The sequence below is a fragment of the Triturus cristatus genome, chromosome 12 (assembly GCF_964204655.1).
Source record: "Triturus cristatus chromosome 12, aTriCri1.1, whole genome shotgun sequence".
In the NCBI taxonomy this organism is placed as follows: Eukaryota; Metazoa; Chordata; class Amphibia; order Caudata; family Salamandridae; genus Triturus; species Triturus cristatus.
Genome location: NC_140595.1, coordinates 67,670,655 through 67,698,062, shown reverse-complemented (window position 1 = coordinate 67,698,062; position 27,408 = coordinate 67,670,655). Strand labels below are relative to the sequence as shown.

At 44.9% G+C, this 27,408-nt stretch overlaps 1 protein-coding gene across 1 annotated transcript in view; it reads left to right on the top strand.

The window, feature by feature from the left end:
• Positions 1–12,473, top strand: part of LOC146772510 (uncharacterized) — a 41,718-nt gene extending 29,245 nt beyond the window's left edge. The window contains exon 6 of the mRNA XM_085638017.1: positions 9,314–12,473. Within this exon, the coding sequence (XP_085494143.1) occupies positions 9,314–9,485 (172 nt within the window). The 3' untranslated portion in view covers positions 9,486–12,473. The remainder of the gene's footprint in view (positions 1–9,313) is intronic.
• Positions 12,474–27,408: the final 14,935 nt, after the last annotated feature.

Genomic DNA, 27,408 nt, shown 5'->3' with positions numbered 1-27,408 from the left:
CTCCTGTAGGGAGCTTTTTGCTACAGCAAAAAAACTAGCCAAGCTACCAGCCAAATCTCGGGCGGCTAGTTGCCCGGAATTTTGCAACACTCTGGGACAGTTTTCCATAGATAAAGTTGACACAGTATACAAAACCTTCAAAGAAAGCACTCACTCCTCTAAGATTACTAAGTCAGGGTCGGATACCCGCACATCTGGTACAGGTTTCTCCTTTTCTTCTCTCTTGGTGGAACAGATTATTCAAGTGGTGAAGACAACTAAGTCAGGAGCCCCATTTGATCCTTGTCCCCCTAAAGTTTTCCATTTGTTCCCAGAAATACTAAGTGAACAATTACGTTTAGTGTTCACGGAGATAATTCAGTCAGGCCGTTTCCCTGATGTGTGGAAAACAGCCTCAGTCCTGCCTCTCTTAAAAAAATCGAACCTTGACCTTAAGGAGCCCAGTAGCTACCGTCCGATTTCTAGGATTCCTTTCCCGTCTAAGGTTCTGGAGAAATTGCTTAACACACAGCTTGCAACTTTTATTTCCGCTGGAGACCTCCTGGACCATTCACAATATGGTTTCAGGGAGGGTCACGGAACAGAGACTGCTCTGGTCATGGCGGTAGAGGAACTTAGGAGAACACTGGATGCAGGGGGGAAGGCTGCCTTGATTTTATTAGATCTGTCGGCAGCCTTCAACACAGTTAACCACGAAATATTAACTGGCAGACTAGCGGAGCTGGGGATTCAAGACACAGCCCTTAATCTACTGTCATCCTACCTAACGGATAGAACTTTCTCAGTAGAACTGGGTGACTCAGCGTCCAAATCTTTCAAACTCCTCATTGAGCCCCAAACTTTTTAATATTTATGTGGCTCCTCTGGCCTCGATCGTCAGGCAGTGTGGGTTTTCGTTGATTTCCGACGGTGATGACACCCAGGTGGTTGTATCAGTTTCAAATAACGTGGAGGAGACAGCGGATCGGTTTAACGACTGCATGTCTCAGATAAACACATGGATGCAGGCCAACTGCCTGAAACTGAATGGTGAAAAAAACTGAAGTCATGTTACTAGGATCCAATTCTTCCTTTTGGTCTTCTAGATGGTGGCCTGCCAATCTGGGCGAATGCCCAATCCCAGTCCCTAAGGTTAAGAACCTAGGTGTTGTCTTTGATGACAAATTGACATTTGATAGTCAGATCAATAAGCTTTCCTCCACTTTTTGGGGTGTTTTAAAGACAATCAGGAAAATCCGCCCAATCATTCCCCCCGATGCATTAAAAACACTTGTTACAACCTTGGCCCTCTCCAGACTGGACTATGGCAATGCCCTATGTTTGGGGATACAATCCCAGTATCTACTAAAACTGCAGCGATTGCAGAATGCTCCAGGCAGATTAATACTGAATATCCCCAAATATGAGCCAGTCTCCCACAGATTGAGAGCCCTCCACTGGCTTCCAGTGAACAAAAGAATTACATTCAAATCACAATGCTTAGCCTATAAAGCTCTACATGGTAAAGGGCCACAGTATCTGAGGACGCACTTGAAATGATCTGTGCCAGCCAGAAATTTAAGATCATCTCACTCAAAACTGCTACAAATACCCAAGTTCAAGCAGGTACGGTGGGGGGGGGGGGAAAGTTTCCTACTAGGGACAGCTAAAACTTGGAACCTCCTGCCAATTTTTTTAAAGAGCAGCACTTCGCTCATGTCCTTTAGAAGAGCATTGAAAACTTGGCTATTCTGCAACTGATTATGCCTGAATCCCATATCAGCATCCCCCGGTCCTGCCAACTCTAGCACCAAGATGCCCTTGGGCATACGTGTGCTATACAAGTTTATTAATCAAATCAAATCTTGAATCCTTATCATCAGAGCAAAAGGGGGAAAGGAGATACCCGTCGAGCGACTGAAATGCACAATGTGTAATATACAAATCTGGTTTCACTCCCAGCCTCCCATGCACACAAAACTATATGACCACAGGCGATTGCCTTACTTGACTGAGCCTCTTTTTACATGATACCACATTCCAGAATACCTTGAAATAATTCAGTTCAGGAAGCAAGCTGTACAAATATTTCTTATGTACATTGTTTAATAGATCCTTCTGTTGCTCAATCCATAAAAATCAAGGCACAAAACAACTGACTTGCCTCTTGAGTCATTAATGAAATCACCAGAGCAGAGCATGTGTGTGGACCATTACTTCAAACACAGGTCTGGCAGTGCAGTGATGTAATCGAATGTGCTAAATTGAAACAATCCAAAATAAACTAAAAAAAATAAACATATCTGAGGTATAAATTGCTAGGCAGCGACACATGCAGCAGAGCTTTAGACATAGGCGTAGGTAAGAGCTGTTCTCTTCAATCTCCATGGTGCGTTGCTCTTCCCAGTAGGATGCAGTGCAGACGTTTCTGTGTAGAATTAAGAGGGCAACTGCTACCTTCTCACAGCCAATGCCCTAATGGGCAGATAATTAGGCAGGAGATCCTTGAGTGTTTCGAACGGGGGTACGGTCTCAAGGCTGATGCATGCATGCCGCCCACATCCAGTTAGGTGCGAGCACAGCTTGTTAGCATAGGCTTGGCCTGTTTCATAGTCGGGCTAAGATTACACCGCACTGCAACCGTCACCACGTGTCCCAACAGCCTTGCAAGAAGTATGCAATAGGAACAGGAGTTAGGATAACGGCATCCTACAATAGATGCCATAGAATGGTCTGTCACTAGGGCTGGTACCAAAGCCAAGGATATCCTAGCTGCATGTTAAGATTCGTCCCTGGAGAATGGCCAGGTTGTCTCCTCAGTGAGAGACCCTTCTCCTGAAGTGATCTCTGACCACTTGAGCGCAGCTGGAAGAACTGTTGATAACCTGTCGCCAGCATTAGGGCACACACTAAAGACTTGTATAGAGGATTTGACCCATTGGCACCGCTGATATGGAAGCAATTAAACAAAGTAACATCTGGAGGACTGAAAATACTGGTAGAAGTCGAGCATGTATAACATCTGCCGAACCGTCACAAAATGACAGCCAGTCAGAAAGGACACAGTGTCAGGTTGTCAGCAGCACAAGATGGAGTAAATTCGCCACTAACCTCTGCCTAGCAGCCAGCGGGGACGATGTTGTGCAGAGAAGCCTCCCTCCTTGCCAGGGCACTGCTCCCCAGAGTATGTTCAAACACAGCTATGGAAGATAGCACCCCGGGGAAAAGGGAAGGGGACAAAATAACAAAACCCTGCCGGGAATCCCTGCATCCTAGGTCTGGTCTAGGTGTGAATACAGATGTACTGCATGGAAAACAAAAGAAGGCAAGAGACAAACATGAATTGTACAAGTTAATGGCCACACCACATGCAGTAGCAGTCAATCGCTCTCTTTCTGTCATTCACAAATTACCGGAAGATATTGAAATAGGTTGCACGAATTAGACCAGGAAAGGAAATCCTCATAAGTCACTGTTGGACTAACTAATAGTCACTTATTCCAGAAAGATCAGAGTCAAGGCAGTAACTTGTCACTCCAACCGCTGTTACCTCACAGCAGGCAAGAGTGGACACACAAAAGGTTTCTTTTGCTGTCCTTGCCAGCAGTGTGTGTAATAAATGCAGCCCCAACCGGTTCAGGAAGCCACCGGGGTTCTGCTCCGTGAATGCGCGGTATGAGAGTAGCGCGCACAAACACAATTTGAAACATAGAAATAATAAGCAGGATAAGCACTTGAGAGGAGTACTCCGGCACTTCTCTCTCTTTCGATATAGACACGGTACCTGCACGCCGCCCTGCTGGGAGACGTGAAAACGCCATCAGGGGGCGAGGGGGAAATACACACTCGAGTGTATTACGGGTTCTTGGTAGTCTTTGGCTCGTCTCCAATAACGGCTCAGCAGGTGATTGTCGACAGGCGCGTTGAAATACTCCGCAGCACACGAATGTCTCCCAGGTCTTGCAAAGTCCTCTGCGAGCAATCCTCTACGGATAAACAAAGGAAATATCGGCTACAAAATCCGTCCAGCGGGAAGGAAAGCGTCCGCTCTTCTCTAAGCTCGGAACAAGATTGTCAAGCGCCTTCCCTTGCACCGGAAGCGCTTATATAGAAGGCATGCCTATGAGGATGGTTCCGTTTTGCACTGTGATGCCCCGCTGCTTTCTGGGTAATGTAGTGCAGCGGGCTACCATACCTTTCATACCGCTGTCCATGCATAGAGGGAAGGAGCCTTTGGTGTATGTGTCTCTGCCTTGCCTTCTTTGCGTGTCGGATCGCGACACACAGGATTGCCAGTAATATCTCATTTTTTTGGTTCTCTTTCAATTAACAATGTCAAAAAATCTTTACATCACAGTTTTTTGCATCCAATGTAATTACATATAAACAAACAAAGACCTGTAGCAGAAAAGCCATGAAACTAGGGCCTTGATTTACTATAAAGTCACGCAACGCAGCAAGGCAACTTGTTGCGCTGTGTGACAGGGAGACAGCAGGAATGTGTCATATCTACTAAGCTAGTGCACATTCCTGTTCTTTCCCTGCGCTGGCGCACCGAGCGCAAGTGTTACAGGCAGAATTATTTTTGTGCAGGAAGGAAAATACAGAGGGATATGTTGTATATCTGTTTGCGTATGGCGCTTATAAGCGCGGTACCATTCCATGTATCGCTTTGTGGGCGATACAAAGCAGCTTGAACATGAAACTTCTGGCAACCGGTAACCAATGCATGGCTTTCAAGGCAGGGGAGATGTGGTCTTGTGGTTTGATATGCAAGAGTAGTCTGGCAGCCGAGTTCTGAATCCGCGGTAGTCTTTTCATAGTCGTTAAAGGTGATCTGTGGTAGAGGCTATTGGCGTAATTGAGTTTCGACAGAACAAGGGAGATGTTAGCTTGGACCTTGTGTGGAAATCCCAAATGGGGGGAAGACTCATCGCAGAGTTTTTATAGTAACAAAGCTTGATCTTGCTAGTTTGCCCACTTGGGCATTCATCAACAGCTTGGAGTCCATGGTCATTCCGAGGTTTCTTACTTCCTTTGATACTTTAGGCAGTGATCCCAGTTCATCAGGCCAGGCGGCAAGCGGGTCTTAATGTTTCCAATCGCCACACATGATTATTTCTGTTTTTGAAGCATTCAATTTGAGATGGCTCCACATCATCCATTGATCCACAGCTCTGAGACAACTGAAAATTGGCGAGTTTCCAATGTCTTTGGGCCATTCCAGTTGATGGAGTATTTGCGTGTCATCTGCATAGTTATAGCACTTGAGGTGAAATTAATTGATCAGTATCGGTAATGACTTCATGTAGATGTTGAAAAGCATGGGCGAGATGATAGAGCCTTGAGGGACCCCAGCTTTTGTGGAGTACGGTTTGGATGAGAAAGGTGGGGTATGGACGACATTCGTTCTGTTCCGAAGGTAGGACGTGATCCAGTCTAAAGCAGTCCCCTCTATGCCGACTTCGTAGAGTCTTAGTAGCAGAGTGTCATGGCCAACCGTGCCAAAGGCAGCCGAGAGGTCCAAGAGGAGTAGGTGGTGCAAACCTCAAACGTGTACATCTCTTCAATGACACCTAATAAATAGGTTGTTCTGTGGTGTCTTGCTGTGAGCCAGTACAAGGATTGGGAGTGGAGTCTATTGTTTAATTATTTTCACGTTTTGTTATCTGCATTTATATAGAGCATGGCTGCCCCAACCTGGGCTATCAAAGACACCAAATGCAAGCAGGGCCCTAAAAAAGACGGCCATAAGATGTTTCTGAAATATTGATCCGTTCGGGCTGGATCCCAGATGAAAAGGCTCTTCTAGAGGTGTTATAGGGATCGTCGCCTGCGGAGGCAGGCAACAGCGATGTTGTGTCTACCAGCCAGGACACAAACATTTGGCTTGTCGTGTGCTCGGAAAATTCAGCCTTTTTTAAACAAACTCAAAATTGAAAATCCAAAACAATTCACACTTTTTATAACCTGCATGGCTTTCCGATGCTTGTAGGTGTTCGAACTATATATACAGACACATTAGAGCTCTTGCTTGAGTGACATTTTTCTCTTTAGCACTTTTTGGAGTTTCTAAACATTTTTTTTACATTTTTTAGCAGAACTATGGTTTTTACTACATATGTTTGCGTACCAGTATCAGTACCTAGACAGGTAGTATGTTAGAATTAGATTATGTTGTTCAGTTGGATGAGGAGTGGGTGTTATATTCCATATAGGTACCCCAATATAGGCTCGGGTAACATCCCAACCTTTCACCTATATTGGCCCCTAAACTACATACATAACGGGCTGCTAGGACTGACCCTTTACCTAGTTACAGAACATGGGGTTTTCCCTGAACAATAGCCTCATACATTATGCATGAGTATCCTTGGATTCTTGGAAACTCAGCAGGACTACCATCTCCTGCACGATAACTATGTACAAGGTTCATTCCCGATGTCATCCTAAGTCCGACAGTGGCACAGCAAGGTAGAACCCCTGGGCATACCTTCGGGTATATACACATCAGATCTTGCTGAGATAGTCAGAGGAGATCAAGACTTCCATGCCGACACACTGATGCGAGACGCTGAGGTTCCTGCATGCAGACACTCAAGCTCGCAGTGGTCTGAACATCCCTTGCGGGGTGACCAAGACGGGGTCCCACAGTCTCTCACTTCCGGTTATGGGGTTGACTTTATCCTAGAGGGATTCTTGGCTTAACACCTACACATATTCTAGGTACATTTTGGTACATCTAGTTAGTGTAGCATTGTAGGAGTACGCATTTTATTCTCATGTATTTTACATAATTGCCTGTATTCATGGTTATAGCAAGATGGTAGAAACCTGCCATCCGTTTACCTTTTTAGTGCTTCTAATCATTTATATCTGTTTCTCTCTAGCGGTTGTTTAAGCACACCTATTTTACACTAGAATGACAAATGTTCAATAAAATGCTTATTGAAAAACGTCCATATCGTTTATTCTGTGTATCTCTCTGAGGCAAAGTGAGCACGAGTGACTGAGCGAAAAGTATTCAACTGTTTCCACTGCCCTGAGGGATCAGGGTTGTCATGTTCGATAGTTGCCAAGAACTATTCTCTCCTTGGTAAGAGGAGTTTCTAGTGGCACTGTGAGCTAGCTGGTATACAGGCTGACATACACGTTGGGGGTGTCTGGAATCAGTCCGACCTTCCCAGCCCAAAGATCAGCAGCAATTCTTTCCAGGACAGTAGGACTTCCAAACTCAGAGGTCTTCAGGGCCAGACAGCAGCAGACAGTCTACGTGGTGCAGTAATACCTTTGGTATGTTCTTCCACTTGGTTCCAGGAACTTTGCAGCATTGTTCTTGGATGGAGCTAGTTTGATTCAGCCTTGACGTTTCTGCCAGCCTTGACGTTTCTGCCAACCTTCTCCATTGTTTGGGGTCTAACGTGGTCTGGTCTAGTACCAGTTCCGCAGTCCATGCTAGCTTCCCCTTTTGTACCTAGGATAACGATAGACCAAGGTTCCTGGTAGCTCCAGCTCAAATAACCAGTGTACAGATAAGGCAACCTACCTGTTGGCTCTCGTGCCAGCACACTGGGTACAGGTAGGCCCACTTTCGGGGTGAAGGAAAAGGCTTTTGGACATTCAGGGCAATGATAACTCTGCTGTCAAAGAGATGCCTAAAAAGGGCCTAGACTTTAAGCCACTGCATCCTCTTCAGCCTGCAGACTGGAGTCCACCTGCTTCCATACACACTGCCAGGGCATGCAGCCCTACATCTCATGCTACTAACTTTAGAATGACCATAAGAAATGTCCTCTTTCTGCATCTGTGAAAGGTAGAACCCAAACAAAATGTAATTTCTCCGTCTATTGACTGGTAACTAGTTATCCACCCTGTAGGGTCTAGGGCACACTTAATGAAGGAGGACAAGCCAAGATGGTAACCCATAGAGATCTTAGCAGAGATGGCACCTATAAAATTAAATTTTTGAAGAGATGGCTGCAATAATATTTGCTGTTCTCATTTTCATGATTCACTGAATACTTTCCCCACCACAAACAACGAACAACTGCTTCATTGCAGAGGCAGTGTCTTGCTGGCAACCTACCCAAGTCCTTCCACCTTGGTCATCTGTTCCATTGTCATTAACTGAGGTTCCCTCTCAAGCCATCCTCTAGCAACCACTGTTTGGCTGCCGAAGCTCTCCTTCTTTCCTACTGCCATCATTTGCATCTTAGCACCTCAAGCCATCTCTGTGGTCCACTGTTCAAGTATAAAGACAGTCCATTTGTATGTCCCACCTGGAGTGTATAGTGACTCTGTACATTCTTCCTAGTTGGTTAATATTTTTCTTTCTCATAGAGGGAATTCATCTGTGCTCTTCGGTATAGTCCTATGCTGGGTAGTTTGTTACCCAACACTGTTATTGCGCATGGTACTGCTCACAATACGAGCTGTCTTTTATCACTATACTACAGGGGCTGTCTTCTTTCTGAGGTAAAGTGTTGGCCTACTCACTCCAGCGTTTGTGCGAGTAGCATTTTACTGACAATCATCCACATATAAGGGGTCTGCGGGGGAGGGTGGAAGCACAATCACCTCATGAAACCCTAAGTCATGGCATTTCTACTCCACCCGATCTCCAGTCCCCATCATCACACTTAGCTACTGACTGCTGAGAGGACAGTGAGCAGGAAAGTCATGCTTACTTCTCAGCTAATGCAAGTTCTCCCAAAACTACATCATTTCAGTCTAGGGATAATGCAGTCATGAAGTGCTAATATGTTCCATACTCCATCCTCCTGCTCAATCAGAGAATAAGAAAATTGAAATGGACAATGAATGAAGGTGAAATCTAAGCAAGTTATCTATTATTACATAAATATTTACCTTTTTCTATACTTTGAATCCATAATCTGTCAGGGGTACAGATGTTTTGTTCAATCGTTTCACCATAAAGATGTCTCAAGGAGTTCAGCACTCAACGCATCTTTGTGATTTGAAGACCAGGATTTCAATTCCTCCAAGAGCAATTCTTCAATCTTTCCGAACTCAGCAAACTGATACAATTAAATTTGGCAACAGCAATATCTGTCCTTTTCAACTCTTAGAAACATATGAGCTGCAATATTAAGTGATCTTTAAAAAAAAAAAAAGGTAATTACTATTTTGTGAAAAAACGTTCGTGTTTTTAACTTAAGTATGATACATATTATATTTGCGCTGAAACTCACTAATCAGTGTTACCATAAGGAGTGTTGTATTGTTAATCTAATGCTTGTCACAATAGTAACATATGCAAGACTTATAAATGATATTACATTTATTTTTATTGTCCCATTTTGTTTCTAAACAGGTTTTGGAAACAGGGACAGCCAGATAACTATTATAGAGAAGACTGTGCCACAACAGAGCAGACTGGAAGTCTGAATTCATGGAATGATGATCAATGTATGAAAACATTCAGATACATATGTGAAATGGATGCAGACCACGTGCTCTTCAGTAGCACCGGTGTATTCTCCTAAACATCTGCGACTAGTAGTCCACTCCTCTCTGGAATGATTAATCCTCCTTTTCGATGTCTGGAGTCTGCCTTCGCGATTAAACATAGACACACCTACTTGCAAGTCATATGTTTCTATGTGACGTCATCAGTGCAGCAGCCAATCACTATAAACATCTTGAGTAAGGAGTATGGATAAACCTAAAATTATCCCACTGTAGAGCCCACTATCATTGGAATTTATTACGGTTGCACCAGGAGTAAGCCGATGTTTTGTATGACTTGGACGAGTAAAACTCTGGGCCCTAATGACAATTGCAATTCAGAGTAATGACTTCTAACTAGAAATATAATGGATGCAATGCATACCAAAAGATGGAACAGCGTCTGTAGCACTCAGATAGGAACTTGCGTATTGTGAAGATCAGCTTATGTTCTTGATGTAATGATCCCGCAAAACGTTTCTATATATTGAATCTTGACATACTTGCGGTTCGCCGTTTGAGAAACCAGAAAAACCTCCAGAAGATAAATGTGTTGATCCTTTATGCTTCAGGCCCCCCCCAACCATCCCAGAGCTGTCAAGACTCCCCATTCATGCACTTTTGAAAGGATGAAAGTCCGCCTCTTTGGGTGGTACCTAATCTATGTGTAACTCTCATGGAAACTGACAAAACATTAAATCAGACATTGACTCCAGTATATACAATGGGTACTGGACCTTCTCTTCCTGTAGTTGGTCTAGGAGATGGCAAAATATGTTTTTGGGCTGGTGGACTTGCATATAGAGCCACATGTGTGCATGTAGAATCTTGAGTTTAATTCTGAAATAGATGAAGTACCCGGAGACTAGCGCACGGAGGGGGGGAACGTATACAGGAGTCGCGCTTGGATTATAAACTCCTGGTATTTGTAGTGTGTGAGATTAGAAATCTTCAAAGGCTCTAGCGTTGCAGAGTTTGTTAACTACTCACTTTTAGATTGACAATTCACTGTGCGGCAATAGATACAGGCCTTTGGTGGTTGCGGAGACCATTAGGAAGTTTTGGAAGATTTCGGAGCACTTAGTCAGTTCTCATATCGTTTTTTTTTTTTTTTTAAAGGTGTGAGGTTTAGAACTGTGGAAGACTGCTTCCTCGAGCACCAATTTGGAGAGGTGTCAGGAAGCGGGCACATCTAAAAATGAAGAGTGCTGAATTCCTCAGGTAATTTAAACAAAAGTTAACCAAAGAAAAGGAGGCACAATTAAAAGCATTTAGAAGTCCTTCATTTTTAGACTATAGTGAATTTAATTTAAAAAAGCAAATATAATTCAGGTAAACAGAAAATTGGTTAAGCAATTTTTAGTGCACATAATCATAAAATAAATCCAGATTCAGTATGAGGCTGCTATTCGAACCGCTATAGAGAAAAATATCACAGGGTTAATGCTCTCCAAAGTTTGGAGGAGAAGGGTAAATAACAATGGTTAACAACAGTGACATTACTAGTGTAAGTTACCTATATTGAAATCGGGATAGTTACAGGTCCTTCTTGTTATTATTCTTAAAGGTAAGGATGGTTCATCCTACCAAACACACACAAGAACATCGGAAGAATATATGTATGTATATATATATATATCCAAACAAATGCCACTCGTGCTACTGAACTCCTTACGTGACGGGTGCTTTCCTTCGTGCAAGTGGCATGCACGCTATAAATGATCAATCAACAATGTCCCACATCAGAGAACATACACGGAGCACTCTTGGGTCTGGAAAACCTTTATTTCACCCAGCATGACGCGTTTCGTCAATCCGACTTTTTCAAATGCTGTTCGGAGTAAAGGAATCTCTGGCATTTTCAGTGTCTTTAAAGGCTAACATTGGGCTCCTCCCGCACAATTTCAGCGAGGGAGGACTGCACTTGCAAGCAGTTCCTCCTCATTGGTCATGGCTGCCATCTTTGAGTGTGCACCGCTATTGGAATACCCTGGTGGTATTTTCTTTGAGATGGTTATACTTTGTTGTAAACTTCCATTCAGTGATGGGAGGAGGGGGTGCCCACTTCAATGATCGCACCTTGCCACAGCGATGTGTTTGTTTCGGGATGCCCAAATTCGATGCATCAGCCCATTCGTCAACCTGCTTCGATGTTATATATATATATTTCACTTCACACTGGGCGGGATGCATGGCCATACCTGCCCCCGCCGGATGGATTCCAAGGCACGGAGGTTGATGCGGTTTGGGGACCCAGGGAAGCGCTTGACAGACATCACAGCAGGACATTGGTTTCAGAAGTACCTTTGATTGTCCAGCACGCAGTACGATCATTTTGGTATCATAATACCCCCCTGCTTCACCTACCTGAAAGCCAACAGCATTCTGGGACCAGTAGTTCACTCTAAGCCCGTGAGCTACTATCCGTGAGCAAACACACCTGTTTGGGGGTGGAGCTGACGTTGTCCAATAACAACGGAGCGGGACTCATAACAATTGGGACTGTGAAACCTCCTGAACACTGCTTGGGCACTGAGGAAGGCCGTCAGGCCGAAATGCATTGGCCATAATTAAAGTGTTTCCCCGGTTCTCCTCTGTGTGGCCTCTGCTCTGTCCGTGAAGAGGGAGTTTATGGTGATATATATATATATCTATAGATATAGAGATAGAGAGATAGAGAGATAGATAGATAGATAGATAGATAGATAGATAGATAGATAGATAGATAGATAGATAGATAGATAGATAGATAGATAGATAGATAGATATAAAGGCACTTAGATGTTGATGTGTTCGGTGGTTCATCTTGTGGGACTCTGCCCCTTTCTACAGCCTTCTAAGACCCTCTTACTATTACTAAACATATTTATGGTCCTGTGCAGATACATTTTAATTCGTTAATGAAATGTTTAAAGACAAGATAGCAATAGAATTATCAGTGTAATTGTGCTTGCTTTATTTTCATGGTTTGTTCATTCTTAATTTTATATGTATTCATACTTTTGAATAAAAGGTACTAAACACAATCTCATATATGCTGATTAATTCTTCTTAAATCTATGTCCTGTCGGGACAAATCAAAATAAGGTAAGAACACATAGCATTTCACCTATAAACGTATATTTACAGTATTTATACATCTCCTTTTCTTTTGTAATCTTATCTGCTTGTTTAAAAATTAATCTCTTGCGCGCTATGTGGTTCCTTATTTCCCTGATATTTGTTCAAATTATTAATTTCTCTCTCGAATGCGTGATTTGCTATGGCCCATTATGAATCGACTTACCTACGCGCGCAATTTCTATGCTACTGTTATTTTCACGTTCGTTTGAAAATCGTACACAACATTGTTTTTTCTCCTCATCTAAACGTGACCATATGAATCTCTTGCGCGCAATGTGGTTACTGCTACCCTATCTTCTTTTTTCCCTTTTTTTTCCCTGATATTTGCTCAAAATCATTCAATTTCTCTCTCGAATGCGTGGATTGCTATGGGTCATTATGGATTATGTTATTGTTATTTTCATGTTCGTTTGAAAATCGTTCTGTACACAACATTGTTTCTCCTCTCTTAAACGTGACCATATGATTTCCTTTTATTTTTGTTTCCAACAATGATATGTCTGATAAACTGTATGTGTAATGTCTCCTCTCCTTTCTTTTTCCCGCTAACCTTCCACTTCTTACCCTTTATTCTCCATCCCCACTATGCTCTACCCTGACCACATATCCATGTACTTACTGTCGGCATGACGTGCTTTCATAATAACCTAAATTTTGTAATCCAATTAACATCTATGTGTCTTCACGGATTACAATTTATATGTATACCACCTAATATGACTTGAACTTACGTATATGACTAACGAAAATTCCATTCCTATTTACATCCTAAAACCTCACCTTTTCCCAAACTCCATATCCGCTTTCAAATCTTGGTCCTGCCCCCACTTGCTTCTTGCCTTCTCTATACAAACCCTCATCCGACCACTAACTTACATCTATCCTCACCCTAACTGTCTTTCTTGCGTCCTCACTAACACTCTGATGTAAACTATACGTCTTCCGCTCCTAAACCTTTATCCTTTTCATCCTTTTCTTCCCCCTTTTCTTTACTCTTCTTAACGTCCAATAAATCCCGCACCACCTGTCTAACGCACTTTCTTGCTACATGCTCACAACTCTCACTGAATGTTATTAAATTTGTTCTATTACACCCTATATGTACAGCCCTGAGGAAGCCCCAGGCCGGGTGGCCATGTAGGGGACGAAACACGTGTTGGCAGTGCCACCTTTTCTCTGTCCTTGTACCCACTCTTATGAACAGAGTGCCAATAAATGATTACTCACCTTTGGATTAACTTGTATAGAACTGGAATTTCTTCCACAAAAAATAAGACAAATAATCTTGCCCAGACAAACCTACAAAACTCTGCTCTAATTAGGGGGATAGGGGTCTCTCCCCCTGTTATGGGCAAGAACCAGCACAAAAAGGATTTATGCTTAATATCCGGCTAGTAAGGGATCAGGACCTTTTTCCCCTTTCTTGAAGAAAGCATTTCAGAAATGCAATGATGTCTATTAAGGTCCACCGGAGGTCAGACCTGTGGTGGAATCTAGTGTTATCTTATTAGTATTTCTAGAGCTCAATGTTACCATTTTGTTTGGTACTGAAGTGATCTCAGAGCCTATGCACCTTTTCAGTATAGTTCACAGATTTGCACCCACCAGTGTTTTTTTTTTAATATGTACGTTCTATTTGTATATTGCAAACTTAGCCAATAGTCAACAGAGAATTGTGCAACGTCATGGGTAAGGACAAAGTGAATGAGTGACAGGAAGGGAAGCTGGGCTCTGAGAGCTGAGGTGGCCTGCTGCTTTGTTGTGATGGAGCGTTCTTTAAAGAAATGTGTCTTCAGCTCTTTAATAATCTGGATTGGAAGGTCCTGATGGACACTGGGATACAGTTTCAGATTCTAGGGTCACAACGTTCATTGGCTTGATTTTGTATTCTTTTTCAAACTTCTTCTTGACAAAGGTCATGGTACCTTGATTGTGGATCTGCCAAGATCCTACAGATGTGTGAGCTTGGTAGCTAGATAAGCAGGGGTGCCGGTTACGATGGCTTTGTAGATCATGCAACCTATTATGAAGATAATAGTGGTTGATAAGTGCAGCCAGTTGAGTCTATCAGGATGGGGATAATCATTCTCAAATTTCTTGATGCCCTGGAAGTGGCATGCTGTGGCTTGGGAGATGCCAGTGTGGAGTCTGGGAGGCCAAGGGGCAAGGTGTTGCCACCAACCAGATGCAAGTGTACAGAACCTAATTGGCAGTTCTGAAGTTGCATTCTAGGAAGAATGGTCTCACTTTCTTCAGTAGAGAGTAGATAGCAGGTTTTCTTGACAATGTATTCCATGAAGGTGAGGTCAGTGCCCAAGGTGAACCAGAGTGACACATGTTAAAGACAGAGTTGGGCTTCAAATCCATCCAGGTTCATGTTGCTGAGCCAGGTGTGAACTATTTGACACTTGTTTTTCTTGCAGAGTAGTAAGAATCCTGTTGTGGTAGGTTGATCTTCAGATGGGTGCGGGACATCCAGGACCGGATGAGGTGCAGGCAGTGTTGAATGCGTAAGAGACTGAAGTGGAGAAGTCTTTCAAATAGAGTTGTATGCTGTTATAGTTGAGTGGAGTCACAAGGGGCTCAAATTATAGCAAAGAAACATGTTTGATTATTGCGAATGACCATGACAAGCTTTTAAGTCAACAAGCAGCCATCAAAAACAAACATATTCAAACAGCATACATAAACCTTCAGTATGAAAATGCAACATGAAACTCACTTTAAAAGTAAGCTAAACTTAATCAGATTAAGATTATCTCTTACTATAAACAAAGGGGCCTGGCTTAAAGTGAGAAGTTCCAAACTCCTTACTGACTCTTGGAGCGATGTTGGGCAACTCTTGATTGATCTAGGATATGTTTATTTTGTTCAGGGTCAATGCAACCAGATCTAAGGCTTTAGATGTCAGAATTTTTCAAAACAAAGACAGCTCTGCTGTTGGTGCCTGGCAGATTTATGGAAAAAATAAAATATTGAAAGAGCGGTCAATGAGAAAGATTTATGTGTATATAAAGTACTTGTAGGAGATAGGTAAACAGTTACACGTTTTTGTGCAATTCATGGTGTGCATTTTCTGTAGTTGTAACTTTTCCGAGGAATGTAGCAGTGCAGCAAGGCTGGTCTGAAAACCATTCAATTTTACAGCAAATTGCACAAATCTATGATCGCTAAGCTCAGCCCCAATATACAGACTTTGTCCCCGCTAGGTACAACTATTCAAAAGCCAGAGTGGGGTATGACACGCTCTAAATAACACAAAATACAAATCAGGAACTGGATTCAAAGTTTTTTACAATGATGACCAAAAAAAAGTTTGAAACACAAGGGCCCCTGATGCCAGGCATGAAGAGTAATATGAATTGGTTTGTTGGGGTGTGCGCCCTACTCTAGCATTTGGATATTTTGTAAATTTTGACCCTGGCATAAATCCAGATGTTTTGGCAGGAGACATGGTCTACAGTCAAGGACCTAAATCTTTATGATGAAAAAAATAATTTGAAAATGTGGTGAAAATGCTTCTTTACTGGTGAAAGCTTCGGATACGCACCTTCTATGGCACGAGTGGTAAAGTGGAACCAATGTCACAGGGCACCTTTATGGATCATCATTGTACTACGTGCTGGATGATAACGAACATGCAGCAAGAGGCTGCACCGTGGCACTGTCTAGCGCAATAGTGCATCAATTCCTTTAAAAAAAACATACAAATCCATATCCAATGTAGTGTCTGGGATGATACAAAAGTGTTGAATCTGCAGGAGGAAGCCCCCATTTAAAGTTTTATTCTGTATTATTATTGATCTGTTTATTTGGTAGACCTTGAATTACATTCTACATCTATTTTAGAAAGTATTTGAAATCGTGGAAGCCTACCAAGGAATAGAAGAAATTGAACGAGTGTTGAAGACCAGAACAGTTTCACTTCCTTACTCATCATAGGAAACACCTTGCTAGATGTGACTTCCGGGTAGGTTAGAGTAACTCTCAGCAACCTTGCCACTCCATACTCAGACTCAAGGACAGAGTATGCTTTTGGACACTGATGTAAGACCCGGTGCCCCTAATACTCTAATGACCTGCAGTATTCAAGGAGACATGCCTAGCATTGGTGGAAATGTTATCTGTAGAAGCTTAACCCCTTCAATGTGCATGACGGAGCGGTTTCGTCATGCGCGTCGGTTGCGTTGTGCGCATGACGGAACCACTCCGTCACGGCCCCGCCCACTCAATAGAACCTTCAGCACGGCGCGGTAATCCGCGCCGCGCTGAAGGGGTTAAAAGGGTTTTAGTTAGAGTGAATATGGCGTCCTGGCGTGACCGCACTGGTCTTTAACTATTGATCAAAATGAATTTGATTGGAAAGATGCACCATGACTTCATCTTACATGGAAGAGGATATGATGGCTTAACCCTGCCTGCACCTTGCCTCTGGTGAACTCTGTCGGCATTCATAGCAGCAGCGACCTACATAAAGGAAACAATTTTAGATCAGTGGTAGGTAAGCACACCTCCTATAGCCTTAAAAATGCCCAAGTGGGTGAGGCACGGATTTGACGGGGAGAGAAAGGATGGCCGCAACATAGTATAGTGGCTCAGAAGCCAACCATGGCTCTGTTTTCAAGTTTAGATCCATCCTCCATCAAATAAAAATATAAAAAAGATGCTCCCATGAACACTTTCAGTGATGCTGTTCTTCATAAAATAAAAATGAGTTCAGGGGAAACGGTAACGCAAGCAATCAAATCAAATTAGGTGTTTGTTAAGTGCGACTACTCACCCTTAAGGGTCTCAAGGTGCTGGGGGGTGTGGGAGGGGGTTCGCAGGTTCCAGTCCATCAAGGAGGGGGTCTGTCGAAGAGCCAGGTTTTGAGGTTTCATGCGAAGATGGGGAGCGATGTCATCTGTCTGAGGAACAATCGTACACACAGGAAAGACGTCAAAAAGAAAAGACACAATGAACTTTCCTTTTGTGAGTGTGGGGAGGTAGACCTGAGACATGGATTTTACCGCAATGCAGTCACCAACATAATGCGAACATCCTGTGGCTAGATGTTCTGCAACCACAGATAACACTCATTTGTATTTGTCAGTGTAGCAGCATGTTGATATGAGATATGACCATATTTTCTGAAAAGACAAAAACCCCAAATGGCCGCATAATGAACAGATGGTAGTTTCAAAACTGACTTATGAGGAAGTTTCTAATCTACCCAAACGCAGTAGTATAGCAGTTAACATACAGCTTGGACTAACAGTTTGCCTACAGCAGCAACTTGAATAAGTTACTTACCTTCGGTAACTCCCTTCCTGGTGGATACTCTAACTGCAGATTCCTCACCTTTTCAATATTGCCCATGTGTCAGTCCAGACCTGGAAACCTTTTTCACGCAGTACGCCTGCACACCCGTAGATGGCATCCAGCGGCTTAACCTGACCTCGTTCCATGGAAGTGACATACCAAACAGCATTTAGCTGCCACTCGCACACACTGACGGCAGTTTCTTTCTAAGCTGTCCGTGCCCTCAGATGCAGCACCCAACAGCACATTGGCTTTAACTAGTTTTCAGACTGCTGGACTTGGGACCTTTTTGCATGTATCAGCCCAGTTCACAAAGCAGGGAGGATGTGAGGGTCAGTGAGAAATATAGGTTTAGAATATGTACCAGAAAAAGCATCACCAGATGTAGGTAACTTGTTCTTCTGATAGATACTTTTAACCGTAGATTCCTCACCTTTTGAATAGGTATCAAAGCTGTACCTCTCAGATGCTGGGTCTGTGAACTAGCTTAAACAAAGGAGACCTGGAGGACCTAGCAGACTGTTCAGACAGTAGTCCTTGGCTAACATTTTGAATAACGCCCACGTAGCAGTCTGGCAAAACTCCAGAAAAAAAGCACTCAGCGTACCAGTGGAGTTGTAGCAGACTTGACTCTGGTCAAATGTGCCCACAAACCTTCCTGGGGCTGCTTCTTGGGCACTGCGTAGCAGATTTTAATGCAGAGCATGATCCACAGAGAGATGGTCCTTGTCTGCACTTCCTTGACCTTCTTCACTTCAGCGAATGCCATAAGGAACTGATTGTCACATGATATTCCCTGGTACAAATGATGTAAAAGGTCAGAGCCCTTGGTTCTCAGGACCATCTTGTCTTGAAAGAAAGTAGTGCATGGCAGGTTGATGTAGCAGTCTTGCTGCTTACTCATCCCACTGCGCTAATGTTATGGAGACAAAGGAACCCTGTCTTAAGGGTGAGGAGCTGTTCCATACAGCTGTGCAGAGGCTTAAAAAGAGCCCACATCAAGAAGGTGAGGACCAAATTAAGGTCCAACTGATGCATGATAAAGGGAATGGGAGGAAACAAATGTTGCAAAACCTTGAAAAACATCAGAACAATGATTTAGGGAGGCTGATGCAGCAACTGCCAAAACGAAAAAGGCCAAAACAGCTGGCAGGGAAACTTTTTTTGTGCCACAAGCACGTATTGTTCAGCTAGAGATAACGCAAAAAGCAATAATTCAGATAACCTGGCTTCCAAGATGACATTTATAACCTCGGTAGAGAGATTGGAGGAAGTCAGCTGTTACTGCTTAATATCCAAGCATGGAGGTGAAGATTGTGCAGGCCTGGGTGCATGACAGAAGATCCTCCCAAGTTGGCAGCCATATTTGAAAACAGCTGCTCACACCAAAGAATTGTCGATGCCACACTCTCCTGGCCCAAATTCAGTGGCACTAGGATGACTTGGACCCAGTCCTTCCATTCATGATCCTCTAGGCAGCCCCTGTTGACTTCAACCACCCGGGTGTTTAAAAGTCCCATCAGGTGGTGATTCACCAGGAAAATCCCCATGTCTTTCAAGGTCCACAACACCGCTCTGATTATTGCAATACCACATGGCAGTGGTGTCTATAGCACCTGCCTTCCTTTGATGGATGTCGTGAATGCCTTCAACACCAAGTGGATGGCCAAAGTTAAAAAAGGTGATGTGAAGCAAGGACTCCACCAGAGGCCAGATGCCTCTGATCACCACCTTCCTCAAGTGGCCAGCACATCCAGGAGTGACACGTCAGTCACCATTGTTAGCTCTGGGTGGAATAAGAAGAGGTGTCTGCCACTGGCCCAACCACCGTCACAGGTCTTTTGCAGTCTCCTCCGAAATTGGATTGTGATCACAGAGGTTCCACAGATCCCACTGCAGACCCCGCATGTACCACCGACCATGCTTGACCAATAGAATGCAGGAAGCCATGAAATACAGCAGCCTCAGAGTTATCCTCACAGACCCAGACTGAACAGGGGTCTTATCCCAAATGTCCTGAACTTATCATTTCCGGAGAAAGGCACAAAACTGTAGTGTCCAGAGTGGCTGAGATGAAGGGCAGCATCTATAAATGAGTCAAGTGTGACTTTGGCACATTTATAATGAACCTCAATGAAGTGAGGAAGATTGCCGTAGTCTGGAGTTAAGTAATGACTGCCTGTGTGAGTCTGCCTTCAGCAGCCACTCATTGAGGAAGATTGGAACTCAGACAGCCCAACAGGCTGCAATGCACACCATCACTTTAGTGAGCACCAGAGTGGCACTGGTGAGGACAAAGGGGAGCACAACAACACTACCACCCACTCTCCAGGGTCGAGGTCAGCCAAAATTTGGGCCAGGGTGAGCATCTTGAATTTGTCCTTCCACAGGAAGGCATTGAAAGGGTGAAGGTCTTTAAAAAAAAAAAAGGATGGAGGCCACCATAATTTTTTGGGAACCAAAAAGTACTGGGAATAATAAATAAAAAAATGACCAACTTAAAGACTGGGCTGCACACTGTCCCTATTGTATAGATTTTCTGTTGGTACCTTGGCCAAGAAAAGGCTGGGGGTGATTGCTGGACTGGCTGGATTGCTAGCGACACAGAAAGCCCCTACAAGACCCCTACCAGAGCCATGAATTTGCTTATGCGACACGTGTGGAGGAGACGAAAGGTCCAGGGAAGGCGCTGTAGCCCTACTATCTTTAAAGTGCTCCAGGACAGATTTTACTTAGTCCCCAAAATGAAGGAAATTGTTGAATGGCATGTCCTTAAGATTGACCTGGACCTCACCTGAAAATTCAGTTGACCTCATCCTGGCGTGCCTGCAAAGGACCACACTGATGTCTATAGCTCTACCAAGAAAGTTTGTGGAATCCAGCCCACACCAAATAGTGAACCTGATTACATCACAGCCATCCTGCTTGGCTAGTGAAAGGATGACACAAACTTATTATAGAACCATGGATAAGACCTGGGCTACTGTGTCTCAACATGCTTTAGAATAGCAGCCTAAAAGGAAACTGGCACTCACCAAGTGAAGGGTGTTGGAAGCTGACTCATTATGTGATATATCAATAATCTGATATACTGTGTAAAGAGTCCAGGGGTTCCCTTACTAGTGAACAGGGGGCTTGCTATGCAATCCCAAGTGCTCTGTTAGGGGGTAGTGTGGTCGAGCCGCCATGGGCTTAACACAGAGGAATGTAAGACATTTCAATACACAGAATGATTAATAAATGACAACATGACTCAAGAATATATCCACACCAATTTATTTAAAAACATTGGAAATATCTTTATATAGGTTTAGGCATCAGAGAAAAATCGTTCTGGTAAGTACGTTTTTAAATAAAAATTATTTTCACTTCAAAAAGTGGACGCTGCAATTTTTGAGTTCTGCAATGTTATCCTATGGAAGGAAGAAGTTCTGCAAACAGGTATAGTGCATAGACTTACAGGACCAATCTCCAGGAGTTAAGGTGAGTGCTTGGCAAGGTCCAAGGCAGCACCAACAGATCATCACCAGCGGCACAAGGGTGGCTGGGTGCAGAGAGCAAATCAGCATCAGGAGGCCAATGCTTTTCAATGGGGATCGGTCTCAGCAGAAAGATGCTGCCGGTTCTGGCTAGGAAGCCAGTCAGGCTGAGGTGGGTTCAGGCCTTGCAATGCTCGGGGACACCTTTGGTCCTGTTCTCCAAGGCCCAGGAGCGATTGGTGCAGAGGTGTCTTTAGGTGTTGGGCTCTTCCTTATTTATAAAGAGCATGGCTGCCCAAGGGCTTCCTAGCGCTACCAAGAGAAGGCACAGTGTGCTACCAGGAGAAGGCACAGTGTGCGAGAAGGATCTTTAAGGAAATAGCCACGTCTTAAGTTTTTTTTCCAAAACTTCTTTCGTCTCAATCTCAGTTCCTTAGTCATGGAACTCCAGAGATTTGGGGCAAGGTATGAAAAGGATCTCCCTCCCAATCTCGCTCTCTTTATCCTTAAGGTGTTCATAAGGTAGTCCGATGAGGACCTGAGAGATCTATTGGGGACATAGGGGTGACCATGGTTTTTAACAAGGGTGGACTCTTATTGCACATGACTCTGACCACTGTTCTCCATGCCTGTTCTGGGATGAGGATCATGATCTTACGAATCAAGGGCAAAACAGACAGCAGAGAGTTTTGTAGCTTGTTTCAATCTAGAGTTTGTGGTCTAGCAACATCCCCAGGTTTTTTATAGAAGGCTTTGGAATCGGGGGGCACCCCACTCCTCTGGCCAGCTGCACCTCAACAATGGCCCAGGGCAGTTGCCCAAGAACATTAGATCTGTTTTATCGCCATTCAATTTTAAATTGGAGTTGGCCATCCAGTTGGCTACTTTTTCCAGGCATGGTACCAGCTGCAGATGATTGGAGTTAATTTCCTCCGACACAGACTACCAATTATGTATCATCAGCGTAAGACACAATGGGGAGTCCGAACTCCTGAACAATTTGTGCTAAAGGGGTCAAGTAGACATTAAAGAGGGTCAGGCTAAGGGCTGAACCTTGAGGAACTCCATGGGGAGCCAAGAAGGTATCAGAAAGATTGGCCGATTACATGCATTGGAACAACCTTTCGCTTATTATTAAGGGTAGCTTATAAAAGCGCTTGGTTACGCCAAAGCGTGTCCCCGCGCTGCAACTGAAGAACTCTGAGCTAGGTGGAGACCAGTGATCCGTTATCTAGAGAACAGGTGTGTTTTTAGGTTCTTGCGGAAGCTGGATTCGGATGGATCCAGACGGAGATGGACAGGGAGGGAATTCCAGCTTTTCGCTGCCAGATAGCGGAAGGAGCGTCCGCCCATACGGGCTCTTTTGACCCTAGGAACCTTAAGTAGGCCCTCATATGAGGAGCGCAGCTCGCGCGCAGGTGTATACCTTGTCACTAAGTTCTGGAGTGGAATAGGAGATTTCTTAGCCAGGATGCGGTGGCATGTACAGAGGGCTTTGAATTCCACTCTGCTTTTTACTGGCAACCAGTGGAGGGTTTTGAGAGCGGCTTTGGTGTCTGATCGTTTAGGGATTTTTAGGATGAGACGGGCTGCCGCGTTCTGTATTACCTGAAGGCGATTCATGGCTTTGCAGGTGGTACCCAGGTAAAGTGGGTTGCCGTAGTCTAGGCGTGATGTCACAAGGGCATGTACCAGTGTTTTCCGTGCTGACATAGGAAGGAGGTCAAGGACCTTCCTTATGGTTTTTAGGACACCAAAACAGACGCCTGCAACTCGGTCTATTTGGGGTCCAAAAGATAGGTCATCATCGAGCAATACGCCTAGGTTTTTTACTCCCTGGCGGGGTATGGGAGCTTCATCCAGACATGGAGGCCACCACGCCGATGACCAAACAGATGGGTTCCCCCCCACAACGAGCACCTCGGTCTTGTTGCCGTTTAACTTAAGGCAGTTGGTGGACATCCAGGCTGCAAGTTCTTGCATGCAGTTCCTGAAACTGTCCATCGCAAGACCGGGTGCACGCGATAGGGAGATAGCCAGCTGCGTGTCATCGGCGTATGACACGATGCTCAATCCGTGACTCACGGCAATTGAAGCCACTGGAGAGACATAGAGATTAAACAAGGTTGGGCTCAGGGACGAACCCTGGGGGACGCCCTGACCCAAACCTATGTTTCTCGAGTAGTGGTCGCCCTGACGAACCTGGAAGCTTCTCCCTGTCTGGAAGGATTGTAACCATTGGAGTGCAGCTTCGGACATACCTCCGTTGTTCAGACACTGTAGCAAGTTGTCGTGCGCCACAGTGTCGAACGCTGCACTCAGGTCCAATAGGATGAGGGCCATGGTGTGTCCCTCATCTACCCCCTGACGTAGGGTCTCAACTGCAGTAAGCAGTGCGGAGTCTGTAGAGTGGCGGGGGCGGAATCCGAATTGGGTGTCGTGCAATAAGGCAGCCTTTTCCACGAAGTCCATTAGTTGTTTATTGACCGTTTTTTCGGCCACCTTGGCTAGGTAGGGCAGGAGTGAAATTGGGCGGAGATTGTCAAGTTTCTCAAAACTGATGGTAGGTTTCTTCCTGAGGGGCAGAACCACCGCCTTTTTCCACTCCCTAGGTACTGTCTTGGTGGTAAAAGATACATCAAGTACATGTCTAATGTATGGTTCTAGTACCCTCAGACTATCCGTCAGGCGTTTGGGTGTGGTAGGGTCTCTCGGAGAGCCCGACTTCACCGACCTGCAGATTTTTAAAAGATCTTCCGTGGGAGGGGTAGTAAAGTTGATAAGTCTAGGTTTATCTCCCCACTCCCTTGGGCTTTCAACGAAGTCTGCCCCAGTTTTGGACTGCGTAGGGAATGCTGAGTAGATTTTTGTTATTTTATCTGAGAAAAAATCTGCGATTTTGTCACACAATTCTGGCGAGCAGTCAGCGGGGGCAATAGCTGGGTTTCCGCTTGAAAGAGTTTTGTAGAGTGAAAACAGCTCTTTCGTCGAGTTACCAGCCTTACTGATCCTATTCGTAAAGTATGCTGTTTTTGTCTTTCTGATTAGTCCATGGTAGATTCGTCTCTCGGTTAGATAATTCTTTCTGGTTTCTTCAGAGAGAGTCTTGCGCCATTCTCTTTCGGTTCTTTTCAGTGCAGTTTTCTGAACTCTTAGTTCAGCGTTGAACCACGGGGCAGTTTTGTTTATACGTCCCCCAGATTTGGTTTTTAGAAAAGGGGCTGTGCAGTCTAGTGCCTGATTAATGCGTGTGCAGAGGTTAGCATTGGCTGTATCAGCATCCTTCCCTCCTGGGCTTCCTCCTTTCGTTAATTCTGCACAGAATTTGGACTGAGAGAATGTAGCCCATTTCCGTTTGAGGTGGTACATAGCTGGTGGCTGTGGGGGTCTGCTTCCCGGGATTCGTATGGAAAAAGGGACCAAATAGTGGTCCGACCATGGGATGGGAATTGGGGTCATAGCTTCCGCTTCCCCCCAGTTAACAAATATGGGGTCCAGCAGATGACCCTGTTGATGGGTAGGGCCTCTAACAATTTGGGTAAGTTGGAGGGCTTTCAGTGCCTGGCCAAAATTCTTACTGACGTGGTCTGAGGGGTTATCAAGATGAAGATTGAGATCCCCGAGTACCAGAAACTTGTCAGTGCACAGTGCGGTTTCCATGATTCCTTCAACCAAACTCTCCTCGAACCTGGCTATGGGGCCTGGGGGTCTGTAAATTAGTATGCCCTTTAGCGTGTAGTTATTATTCACTTTGACAGTGAAGCTCCCTGCTTCACTGTCCAGGATGGGAGAGCTATCTAGCTGGCATCGTAGGTTTTCGCGGGCTATAATTGCGATTCCGCCTCCTCTGCCTGTGGGTCTATCCAGTCTATGTATTGTATACCCTCCTGGAGTTGCCCCAAGGGCGTAGGGTGTAGACTCATTATCTAGCCATGTCTCTGTTAGAAACACAAGATCCCATTGGTTCTCAGTAAGTAGATCATATAAGTCTAGCCTGTGTTTTCTCAGTGAGCGTACGTTAAGCAGTCCGCATTGTATGGTATAGTACATGTTGGTTGTATTCTTACCAAGGTCGAATGAGAAGTGACAGTGTTCGCAACCCATATCGTTTTCCACACATAGACTATGCTTGCAGGAATCGTCGATTTTGTGGCAAGAGTTCAGTAGATCCTGCTTGCTCCACCGTATGTGGCCATCTGGAGGAGCAGGGGTTGTGGCCCTGGACCGCGTACGACCGCGGACGGGTGCAGACGGGCTTGCCTTAGGCGCGCCTTCGGCGCGCAGACGGCGCTCCCGCTGCGCTCGTCCGCTGCGCTTGCGTAGGAAGCACATTTAAGGAGAGGAAGGGTGGGCGTGGCCTAACGGGTGGGCGTGGCCTCGCGCTCGCGATGGCGGCCGTGAAGTCCGCTGCAAGGAACAGCGCTAAAATCCGCTGTAAGTGCTTGCAGGACTTTACAAATGCAGAGTGGGTTTCTCAGTGGACACAAAGTTTAAACAAATGTAAAATAATCAGAAAATGAGCAGTTTTAAAATCACGAGTTACACCACCTCTGGCTTCCGCCTCAGAGGTCTTCAATTTCAATTTCAATAGGCGCGCTTGCAATCAGCGCTTTTAATAGGCTGGGAGGGTGGGCGTGGCCTAACGGGTGGGCGTGGCCTCGCGCTCGCGATGGCGGCCGTGAAGTCCGCTGCAAGGAACAGCGCTAAAATCCGCTGTAAGTGCTTGCAGGACTTTACAAATGCAGTGGGTTTCTCAGTGGACACAAAGTTTAAACAAATGTAAAATAATCAGAAAATGAGCAGTTTTAAAATCACGAGTTACACCACCTCCGGCTTCCGCCTCAGAGGTCTTCAATTTCAATTTCAATAGGCGCGCTTGCAATCAGCGCTTTTAATAGGCTGGGAGGGTGGGCGTGGCCTAACGGGTGGGCGTGGCCTCGCGCTCGCGATGGCGGCCGTGAAGTCCGCTGCAAGGAACAGCGCTAAAATCCGCTGTAAGTGCTTGCAGGACTTTACAAATGCAGAGTGGGTTTCTCAGTGGACACAAAGTTTAAACAAATGTAAAATAATCAGAAAATGAGCAGTTTTAAAATCACGAGTTACACCACCTCCGGCTTCCGCCTCAGAGGTCTTCAATTTCAATTTCAATAGGCGCGCTTGCAATCAGCGCTTTTAATAGGCTGGGAGGGTGGGCGTGGCCTAACGGGTGGGCGTGGCCTCGCGCTCGTGATGGCGGCCGTGAAGTAAGCTGCAAGGAGCAGCGCTAAAATCCGCTGTAAGTGCTTGCAGGACTTTACAAATGCAGAGTGGGTTTCTCAGTGGACACAAAGTTTAAACAAATGTAAAATAATCAGAAAATGAGCAGTTTTAAAATCACGAGTTACACCACCTCCGGCTTCCGCCATCAGAGGTCTTCAATTTCAATTTCAATAGGCGCGCTTGCAATCAGCGCTTTTAATAGGCTGGGAGGGTGGGCGTGGCCTAACGGGTGGGCGTGGCCTCGCGCTCGCGATGGCGGCCGTGAAGTCCGCTGCAAGGAACAGCGCTAAAATCCGCTGTAAGTGCTTGCAGGACTTTACAAATGCAGAGTGGGTTTCTCAGTGGACACAAAGTTTAAACAAATGTAAAATAATCAGAAAATGAGCAGTTTTAAAATCACGAGTTACACCACCTCCGGCTTCCGCCTCAGAGGTCTTCAATTTCAATTTCAATAGGCGCGCTTGCAATCAGCGCTTTTAATAGGCTGGGAGGGTGGGCGTGGCCTAACGGGTGGGCGTGGCCTCGCGCTCGCGATGGCGGCCGTGAAGTCAGCTGCAAGGAACAGCGCTAAAATCCGCTGTAAGTGCTTGCAGGACTTTACAAATGCAGAGTGGGTTTCTCAGTGGACACAAAGTTTAAACAAATGTAAAATAATCAGAAAATGAGCAGTTTTAAAATCACGAGTTACACCACCTCCGGCTTCCGCCTCAGAGGTCTTCAATTTCAATTAGGAAAGAGGTGAGCCATTTTTTGGCTTGGTCCTGGATCCCGATGTCGCCCAGTCTCTCAATTAGGATAC